This window comes from Physeter macrocephalus, chromosome 7, assembly GCF_002837175.3.
Source record: "Physeter macrocephalus isolate SW-GA chromosome 7, ASM283717v5, whole genome shotgun sequence".
Taxonomy (NCBI): domain Eukaryota; kingdom Metazoa; phylum Chordata; class Mammalia; order Artiodactyla; family Physeteridae; genus Physeter; species Physeter macrocephalus.
The window spans coordinates 1,563,073-1,574,492 of NC_041220.1; the positions used below are offsets into that span (position 1 = coordinate 1,563,073).

At 36.2% G+C, this 11,420-nt stretch overlaps 1 protein-coding gene across 3 annotated transcripts in view; it reads left to right on the top strand.

The window, feature by feature from the left end:
- The window catches only part of GLRB (glycine receptor beta), an 85,774-nt gene extending 78,741 nt beyond the window's left edge, over nucleotides 1-7,033 (top strand). For all 3 annotated transcript variants that reach the window (XM_024126672.2, XM_028491556.2, XM_024126673.3), the window contains one exon: nucleotides 4,579-7,033. In XM_024126672.2, the coding sequence (XP_023982440.1) occupies nucleotides 4,579-4,875 (297 nt within the window). In that variant the 3' untranslated portion in view covers nucleotides 4,876-7,033. The remainder of the gene's footprint in view (nucleotides 1-4,578) is intronic.
- Nucleotides 7,034-11,420: the final 4,387 nt, after the last annotated feature.

Below are 11,420 nucleotides of genomic sequence, written 5' to 3' on the forward strand. Positions count from 1 at the left end.
CAATGAATAAAAGTTCAACATATTTCAAAACTTCTTTGTTTTTATTCTCTGTTTTTTTAGCATAAGCATACATGCCTGGATTCTGAAACAACTAGGACATTTTGCTACAAAAGTCATAGAATAATGCTTTAGAGTTTAAAAGTTGACCAGAGATTTTCATCTCCAGAAATAAATTTAAGTTACTCTTACTTCTTACAAAATGAAATTTCCAAAGTGCAAAGGTACCTATGTAATATTTGTATCCCGAGACAGGCTTCAAAATGAGAATGAGTCCAAAAATAACAGCTTTAATAGACACATCCAACTTACAGCAAATTTGTAAGGTTGATAAATTCAGAAGGTTACACAATGACGCATGAAAAAAATATGAAAAAGAAAATTTAAAAATTGTTCCCTGTTTAATTTATTGATTTTGCTAATGCATAATATATTTATAGTTTTGGTTTCAAAATACATTTGTTCCAGTGTATGTTGCTTTTCAAAATGCAGATTTTCACTAGGTAATTTCAATCAGGGTATATGTCACTTATTTTTAAACAGAATAACAATAATAATTAATGGAAGCACAGTGAAATTTGAATTGTAGAAAAATTTTGATGCTGAATTTTAAAATCATGTTGTGCTGCTAACAAAAGGAAAGATTTTAAAAAGTGTAAGAAAGATGAAGGGTAATTTAATCTACCTTTGAGTGTGAGATTTTCATGATTCTGCCTGCAGACATACATTTGCCATCAGACATACATAATTGTCTCGATCTCTCCCTTCTCCAAATCTGGTACTTCCTCCACCATTGCTAATATTTTGTTTACTGATTTGTTTGTTCACTCATATATTTCTATTTTTATTCAATAAAAACAGTTGAGGGCCTACGTTGTTGTTAATATCACCCTATTCTCGACACTTAGTATCTGCCAGGTGAGCCAGAGCTGCGGTTCACGCAGCATGAATGAGATTGTTGTTTCTTTATGGTAGTATGTTTTTTAAAATAAGGATTGATTTAAATTTGGTAAAATATATAGAGATGATTCCCTTCTGAGCACATTTTTATCATCTGTAGAGGATACCTTTACCACCGTGAAATCTCACCTAAGTCTTCTGGTCCAGAAATATTGCCTCTGGTGATTCGCTTTTACCTGTATGCATATTCAAGCTGGAAAGGACCACAAAGAAAATCTTAGAGGCTACAGTTTGAAGCCTTTGGAAGTTCTTATCTGCACCATTATCGTAGTACCTCATTTTTGCTACCAGTAATTTTCAGAAGTGACAAGTTTATACGATGAAAGTAAATGAGACACATATTCATATGAGGAAAAATGGGGAAAGTATACATTGGAGATTTGTAGAACCAAGATCACTTTTAAGAATGTGTTGAGTGAGGTTACTGTCTTACTTATAAGTAGCTCATTTAATCCCTCTGCATGTGATATTATAATTGTTTAAAATAGTATTTATATTGTAAACTCTTTGTACTCTTATGTACATGTTTGATTTGATAATGATGTGTGGAGAGTATTAACTAAAGAAAGTTGTGTTTGTGTAAAGTCTCTGATGAGCAGAAGCGACCAGCAAATGAGGTAATGAATTATAAGCTGTTTAAGCAACTAGAGGACTTCTCAGTAGGGAACCTAATTTTATTGCTTATTCAGCTCTGACACGTCATTAAAAATTACTTCTGCAGTAGACGTACTCTTCACCAACACACACACACACACACACACACACACCCCTCATTTCAAATATAAGAATCTGCAAATACGTTTATAGAAGAGTGTTCAAGAAACTAAATGATTAAGCATTTAGTGTAACCAAACTGAAGTTTCTGAAGTGCTTTTTCCTGTTATCACTTCAACATTGAAGTAATTATTCTTCTCTTAACTATTTCCTATATTTAAACAATCTCTTGGAATAAATGTAACATTCTATGTCTACCTTTTGAATGGGCTGTGTAGGTACAATTCTATAATGATTAAAATTGCTGCCAAATCTAAGAATGTGTTTATGTAAACAAAACACTAGAAAATTTGAAGTGTTAATATGTATGACTTAGATTATAATATCATATAAATTGGGCTACTTGTCCAGTTACTTATAGATACTGAAATTACCCCTAAAGCCACGAATAAAATACGGTTCAGAGTAAATGCATTTCTGTAGTAAATATGTAAGGCCTTCTTTGTGCAAAAGTAAAAAGAACTGGTAGGAATCATGCTTCCTGAGTTGCTGTCAGAAGCCAGAGTCCTGCTTTGTTTTGATACGTGATTCTAAAGCACAGTTAGTGCTCTTGGAGCAGAGGATTCTAAAGTGAGAAAGAAGAGCCTGGGACACCCACGGAGTCCCAGAGTCTGCAGGCTGCTCAAAGAGTCTGAGAATAGTACAAAGGTTTGATATGGAGACGCTATTCCCAACTTCTCTTCCACTCAAGGTCGTGATTTAGTCTTTACACAAGTTCGCTGACACACACTGAGGCTTACCCATTCGTCAGACAGTCCTGGAAAACCAGAGCTTCAAATGCGGTCTTCTGTCTGGGACACTTACCAGGAGGGTATGTGAGTGTGAACGTGTGTGTGTGTGTGTGTGTCTGTGGAGACAGAGCTTAGGTGACAGACTGCTTGCTGAAAGTGGCCTTTTAAGATTTCAAATTGGGGAATTTAAATAAAAGACCTGGAAGTAAATTTTAAATATATGTTTTTATAATTCGTGATATATATATATACATATATATATAATATATACATGAACGATTTCCCAAAGTCACATTTAAATAACTTAGATTCTCGTTGCTAGCTTTGTTCTGCCTCATTCTGTTGATCAGTCCCTATTTTTTGCCAGACGTTTTCCTAGACACTGTTAAATTGATGTGGACCAGAGCCCGGACCAATGGTGGCTCCATCAGGATATAACTCCTCTTTAAGCTCTACTGGGTTCTCACCATGGGGAAGCTGGGATTGTACATTAAAAAATGGGGAACGGTAATCCTCTTTCTTCCGGCTGGACTCCTTTAGCTCCAAGTCCCATCAAACCAGGATGGAACTAAATCGACACTTTCTAAATATTTTAATATGTTGGTGATTCACATTTTTTTAACCTGTGAGACATTCAGAGAGGATGAAATTCCAGTGCCTCCATCCCCATTCCTACTTACCAACATTTTCTTGTGTACCTTTGTACAATTATACTTACATAAACATCTTTTTCAAAAGTTCTTACCCAACAGGATTGTACAAATATCTATGTGGTATAAAGTTATAATAATAAAACCAACATTCATAGACCAGCTTAAAAAAATAACATTACCAGCACTTGTTAAAAATTGAAAAAAAAAAAAAAAAAAAAGGAAACACCCTAAATGTATAAAGCCAGAGGATGTAACACATTTTCATGTGTTTTTTCACTCAGTGTATGTTGGTTATCTTCGCTATCCACCTCTGAGCACTGCCATCTGGCTCTTGCCCAGAAAATATGCCTCCGTGTTTGTTCGGATAAAGGATACCGTCCTGGTACCTGAAGGGCTGCTGGGGAATGATTTGTTTTACATCTTACATTAAGCATCATTTTTACCCAACCATAATCTAGTAAATGTGAATAGAATCCACATAATTAGTCAATGTATTATTCTAACTAAGGCAAAAACTAGAGTGTACAATGACATGGTTTCCTTTTTCGGTAAAACAGTAAATATTTTAGTGAAGATTCCCAAGGTGAATCACAAAGGTCGGGAGTAAGAACAGTGGAAGATTAAGCAGTGGAATCATGGGCTCCCCCTTCTGTGGCCTTTCCTTAAGCCCCTGGTCAGCCCTATACCTCTGTCTTTTCCAAGAGCTTTTCTGACGGCCAGAGAGAGTTCAGTGTGAATTAATTATTTTGTATATTGTAGGGAATTGAGTCAAATTTAATAATTCAGAGATGATCAACGGAATAGTCTCTGTAGCATATGACCTGGCTGAAATATCCACAGTTTCTTTGGGTTTTCTGAGTTTGGATTCTCTGGCTAATTCATCTTCAGGCAGCAAGTGAGGAGTGCCTTTCGTTGGTCAATCTTTGGTTCATGATCATTGTGACCATTTTTAGTTCTTACTTGTGAGTGTGGTTTAGAGACACAGTCTGTCTCATTGCAGGGATAAATGCCTCAGTCTTTTATAAGCAACCCAATTTGGTAATAGGATCCCTGGGGAAATCAAAGGTCAGAGGTACCAGAAGACGTTTGTATTCTGTATGTTCTGCTAATATGATCTGTGTCATGGTTAAGTGTTGGATTTTCATTTATTCGTCAGTCTTTCAGCTGAGAACTCTCACAAGCCTGGGAGCACCTAAGATAAATGATGATTTGTGCCTTGATCCCTTAACATAAAATAACCTACCAGAAGTTTATTCCATGACATAAACCTTGTTATATAGGCAATATTTTAGAGCCCTAAATGTTCAGGTAATTCCGTGGTTTAATCAGTTGACTATTACTTCTGTTTGACGAAAAGACATAATAGTCAACTGAATAAACCATCAGATTTTTAAAATATCTTTTTGAAGATGTTTTATAAATAGAAAAATTCTAAATATCTTGTCTTTAATTTTTATTCTCAGGTTGGAGAGACCAGATGCAAAAAGGTTTGTACGTCCAAGTCTGATCTGAGATCTAACGACTTCAGCATCGTGGGAAGCTTACCGAGAGATTTTGAATTGTCCAATTATGACTGCTATGGAAAACCCATTGAGGTCAACAACGGACTTGGGAAATCCCAGGCCAAGAACAACAAGAAGCCGCCTCCGGCCAAACCCATTATTCCAACGGCAGCGAAGAGGATCGATCTTTATGCAAGAGCGTTGTTTCCTTTCTGCTTCTTATTCTTCAACGTTATCTACTGGTCTGTATATTTATGATAAACCTTTTCCATCCGTATAAAGTCAAGTCCCATTGCATTGTGAACAACCTCGTTCATTAATGCCAATCTGTGAATATTCTTTGCATTTTCATAGCAATATATTGCATTTTGGATGCCATTGGAGTGTAATACAAATATGGCGCCTTCATCATGTGGAATGGCAGCATGATCTTGTTACGTCTGTGCTCTAATCATGATGTAGTTATGTAAAGCAAACATAATTGCTTTAGGAATAAATGAAGGATAAGCATACTACGTAAAATAGAATCCGAACATTTCTCTCCAGTTAGTGTAAATTGCAAATATTCCGATAATTCTGATAATAAAATGGGGTGCACTGTGAACCCTGTTATGTCATCATCGCAATGTATGTAGTGTTTCAAATCCCTTTCCTTGTAACTTTCAGAGAAAGCCATCTTATTCTTGTACAATTTTAGACGGTATTATCATAGATAAAGCAAAAGTATATTACATATGGTATAACTTTATAAATAGAAGTATATCAACTCTAACTACATGAGCTCTGTGGAGAAATAAAGTTCAAACAAATTCCTAATTTGTAAAAGCAGCTCATTTTAAAGTGTGCCTGTGTTGTCAAATGCCAGATAATAAAACCCAGTAAGCATTTTTGAAACAAAGGGAAATCTAGATTTACCTAAATTCGTGCTGAATTCTGGTTTCTCATAAAATAAAAATAAAAGTAGATATATTGATTAAATATTTCTGATAAAAGAAATTCTATTTAGTCCACTTTAAAACCTAGATATATTTTCATGGATTTTATTTTGTTGATACAGAGTATACAAAATCATTGTGCCTTAAAAAGAGTCATAAATATTTTAAATTGGAATATAGTAATGAATATGTGATTTCATACCATTTGTAAGAAACCAAGAGGAAAATACCTTATTACTAGCAGTAACTTGAGTTGGGAAGAAAAATCCATTATCATTAGAGGATTTTAACTTCTTTATTTTATAAAAATGCTCACATATTTTAAAGTAAAATTAAATTTTTTTCCTGAAAATCTTTTTTTCTTATTTGAATAGTGTTTGATTTTGTTACAAGGCATTTAAAGGTTAAGTAAATGATTACTTAGTTAGGTCTCACCTCCATTTGTATTTTCTTTCTTGCTAAAAGTCCGGGCTACTTGGATTTACTTGCTTTGGTCTTAGTCCAACTTGCAGATAGGTACTTTCTGGTCTAGAAGACTTGTATTTCCTAGTGATATCAGAGCCATTGTACCTTTTTACTTCTCCATAGCTGATACTAGGACTATCAGTAATCCATGTAACATAAACATAAGACCAAATAAGTATATTTACATTATTTGGAGAGTTTGCAGCAGCTGAGGGTTTGGATTGTCAATTCAATAATAAAATGTGTTTACATCTTGTTTATGCAAATTGCCATCTATAATTCAGTGTTATTTTATTGAAGACTTTAATTTGTAAAAGAGTCACTGATTACTAAATCTTTAAAGACGAGCTATATCTAGTCCTCTGTGGTCCTTCAGCACCCTCTAGTTGCAAAAGCATTGTCCTCTGAATCATTTTAAAAATGCCACAAGTCACCCTGTTGATGGACTTTAACATCCTGCTGGGACCTGGACAATAACATCTTGAACTCTGAGAGGAAAAAGCGTCTTGAATAATACTTAGACCATTTAAATTTGTATTTATAATAATTATATTTGCTTATGATCTCTGTTCTTCATTCTTGCAAATTTCATTCATTTTAAGGAGTCTGATTTAGATATAGAGTTTTAAGTGGGAAATGTACGAAATGGAAGACAGTCCTCATGCTATAAGAATTTATTTCTTGAAAATAATGTGAATGAATTCCTTTCTGTAATATAATATTGTAGCCTCTTAAGATCCATTTTAATACCCAAATATATATAAATAGCTATCCCAGGATTAAGTGTGTATATATAACTACAAATGGAACATTACCCAATGATCATAAGGAAGTACAATCGGTGTCCACTAACAGTTGCTTTCTATTGTTATCTTGAGAATTTAGTCACTTAACCCCAGGGTAGTTCTGATCTGTGTAAATAGTATGTCTTTCTAGGAAACTTGCAGTATATTTACCTGGATGTCAGTATCGCAAATTCCATGTTTCCAAAATAAAAAAGATCTTCTCCTTACAAATCAGCCGCTTCTCTTATTTTCTGTTTCCAGTAAAGCCATCACTATTCCAGTCCCTTGTGGGCCATCTGCCTTTCTTTGTCACACGGTATACCCTGTCAAGTTCCAAGTCCTAAAATTTCCCCAACCACTGCTTCTCCATTTCTGCGGACATCACCCTAATTCAGTTTCCCTTTCCCGTGCATCAGACGATTACGGCAGTCTACAAACTTACTTTGTGATGTTTATTTTGTAATGGCATAAGTAATACATGAACATCTCGACGTATTAGAAAAACAGGTGTGTCTAAAATAAGTAAGCCCTTAACGTTGTCATAACCTTCTGTCTTCAAACCTTTCTCTTTTCCCAGAGGTCACCATAGTGACCTCTAGGCATCTACAACCTCTATCTACCTTTTAAATATAAAAGATAACGTAATGGGATTTAACGTAAATGAGATTTTACCATATGTATGGTTTTGCAATTTATTTATTTTTCGTCTACTACATTTTGGAGCTCTTTCTATGTGAGGATATATTGGATGCTGATAAATCTTGCCTCCTATTATTCTATAGCGTGAATGTGCCTGAACTTAGCTTCCTTTTAAACATGAATTTTGATTGTTTTTCTTTTCTAATACAAAATAGCATCGCACTAAATATTTTTGTGCACACGTGCGTATATTTCTATGAAGTGGATGCCAGACGTGGAATTGCTGAGCTGAAAGATGTCTACATTTTAAATTCTGGTAATGTCTTTCAAAAGTCCTTCCGAAACACCTTTAGATTGTCAGGATGCTGTGTGCAGACTCTCACAGCCTGGTCATCTCTTAACCTGTTGTATGTAGTGTACGTATTACTTTTCTTTTTTAAAAACTTTTTTGACCTTGTTTCAGACTTCCAGAAAAACGTGCAAAAATATTACGAAGAATTCCTGAGCACCATTCATGCCAGCGCCCCAAAGGTTAGTACTTCATCACACTGGGTTTATTTTCCCTCTCCCACTGTGTGTGTGTGCTCACATGAGACACTTTTTTTCTGAAACATTTAAAATACAGTTGCAGAGATGATGATGACCCTTTGTATTTACACACTTCAATGTATGTTTCCTAAACAAGGAACATCCTTTCATAACCACAGTAGTACCAGGTACCCACATCAAGAAATTGACATTGATAAATTACTATAATCTAGAGACCTCATTCAAATTTGCCAATTGTCCCACCTTTTTTGTTTGTTTGCTTTGGTTCTGGATGTAATCCAGTATCACATTCTTTATTTACTTGTCATGACATTGACTTCTTTAAAATAGAGCTGAGATCACGGCATTCTGCTCAAGCATCTTTAGAGCTTTGTATTGCCCAATGAACTAAGTAAAAAAATCCTCTCTCTGACTTCTACAATTCTCCTTGTTAAAGTTGAACTTATCTTGTAGCTGTTTCTCACATTGCTCACGTCTCAAACTCCAACCAAACTGAAGCTGACCTTTGCTTATCACACTTAGCAGTGACAGGATTGCTAAGTTCAGCGAGGTGCCTTTCCTTTTAGGTTAGTGTTTAATTTTACGTCTCATGATTTAAGTGGGTCAGTCTTGGATGCTTTGTCTTCCCATACTCATTTTAACTGTTATGATTTTATTCAACATTAAGCGTTTGTCAGTTATATAGTTTCGTCTCTACTGAATAATAAAATTAAAAATATTTCCCATTGCATGTGCAGAGTTCAAATTAAGCTGCTTTAAAAACCATTCAATTTATCATCATCCATATCATGGAAAATTTCAGTTTACATAAATAGCTGGATATAAACATTTAAAGTGCCAGGCCTAAGATGAGAAGTAGTTTGAAATCTTTTTTTATAACCTTTAATAAGGATTTCTTGTTAAAATTTTATTATCTTGTTTTAGAAAAGCAGATTTATTCCAATTATGTTTTCAAATGAAGTGTATATGTTTACACAACCTATCAATAATCTAGCATTCACTAATTCCCCCCAATCTTTTTTTATGAAGCTGGTCGTAACCTTTTAAGAGGTTAGGGTCCAGTTCTTTTGAAGCATTGGAAACATCAATGGAGTAAATATGCTTTACTGACTTTCTTGTGATTGATATGAAAGGATAATATGGATGCCATATTCAAGGGTGGTTATAATCTTAGGATGTTTATATACACATATGCATAAACTTGATATTTTGTATTTTAATACATTTTGCATTTTCTCCACATACATACACACACATATATACATAGGTATGTTTTTTAAATTAATTTATTTATTTTTGGCTGTGTTGGGTCTTTGTTGCTGTGCGCAGACTTCCGCTAGTTGCAGAGAGCGGGGGCTACTCTTTGTTGCAGAGCACAGGCTCTAGGCGCGCGGGCTTCAGTAGTTGTGGCATGCAGGCTCAGTAGTTGTGGCTCATGGGCTCTAGAGCGCAGGCTCAGTAGTTGTGGCGCACGGGCTTAGTTGCTCCGCGGCATGTGGGATCTTCCCGGACCAGGGCTCGAACCCGTGTCCCCTGAATTGGCAGGCGGATTCTTAACCACTGCGATACCAGGGAAGCCCTACATATGTATTATACAATTTTGTCCTTAACCAGCAAGAGCAATGAGAAAACTCGTGAATTCTGTTCCAGTTGGAATTTCTGTACTCCAAACAATAAGTGCATTTTCACTCTCATAAGTATTTTTACAGTTTCCAAATCTCACGTATCACACCCAAAACCGGTCTTTCTAAATCCTCTCAGAGTAGAATACTATATAACAACAACAAAAATGTAAATCAGTAAATGCTTCTTGGGTACTTGATATTTTGAGGGTCTTGTGTTAGCCCCAAACCGTGAAGATGAAGAAAACATTTAAGAGTGGAAGCCCTCTTAAATGACAGTCAATAGTGTGAGAAGGAAAATATGCTAATTATACAAGTCTCTATAATGCAAATCAGAATACATAATGCATGTCATTAAAAAGCATAAGGGAAGGAAGAAAATCAGTGATTTGAAAGGAAAAGACTTGTCTTAAAGAAAATTAAGTAAAGTATACTGTAGTTAAATAAAGGCCATTTTACTATAGATCATAGAATTTTGAAGCTAGACATTAACTAAAAGAAAAATTATGAATTGTAAAGTGCAGAAACATTGCCATAAAACAAGTTAAAGTGCTATTTGAATTTTATTTCCTAGTTAACATTGCTGAGGAAATAATGAAGAGGAAAGCAGATTTTCCACAGCTGATGATGGAAGGCACTTTACCTGGTGTTTGTTTCTTAACTAAAACTCCCATCTGATCTTGATCCTATAACTTGAAAGAATTTTCAGTAAATCTCATTTTGCAGCCCGAGGCAATGGCAGTTCAATTAATATTATGCACAGTGAGGTGACCAGGAGGAGGCACCTCCACGGCTCCGTGATTTAGCAAGAATGCAGTCAATTACCACATCAAATAGGGATTTTATTAGTAATTAGCATTGCCTTGCCCCTAAGCCACTGCTGATGTGCAGGAGAAACCCTATTTTGTGAGATGGTAAACTAGATGAAGAGGCAAAGGATTTTAGCTTTTGGAAAGCTCAGCTGAGTTTACTGCATGTTCTCAAGGGATGTTCTTTTAAGTGTTTCTTGGAGCTGGCAACGTAGCAGGAGGAACATGGCATTTAGGAAGAGTAAACACTCTGGCTGCGGTTCTTCAAGGACCACGACCTCGTGCCATAAAGCTTTTAGAAACCTGCGGAGGACAAGAATTTGGCACACGAGAGCAGCATCCTATCTGCTGACTTACTAACAAGCTGCAGCATTTTTAATAAATCTGAGTCAGAATCTGCAGGCTTCTCAGCTACAAAGATGATCTTTCACTTATTAACTGAGAGGATATTTTATGGAACTCATTAGAGGGAATACCTAATAAATTCTGCCTTGGACTATTATAAAGCCTGTTTCTAAACACAGCTGCCCTTTTCTGGTTTATTCATTTGTATGCTCAAAAGCGCTTTCATTCAAAAATCTCTAGAGTTTCCAATCAGTCCACTGACATTTTGGAAGCTTTCAAATTTTAAATGTCCAAATAAAAACGTGAAATTTCCTGGGCTTCCCTGGTGGCGCAGTGGTTGAGAGTCCGCCTGCCGACGCAGGGGACGCGGGTTCGTGCCCCGGTCCGGGAGGATCCCACGTGCCGCGGAGCGGCTGGGCCCGTGAGCCGTGGCCGCTGGACCTGCGCGTCCGGAGCCTGTGCTCCGCAGCGGGGAGAGGCCACGGCAGTGAGAGGCCCGCGTACCGCAAAAAAAAACCGAACCAAACCAAACAAAACAAATGTGAAATTTCCTAAGGCATGTACATGGGAGGTGCATCCTACAGAAATAATCCCAGGACCTACGCTAAATCAGAAGCCAGTCCAGTATGTAGACACAGAGGGAACAGGAGAGGG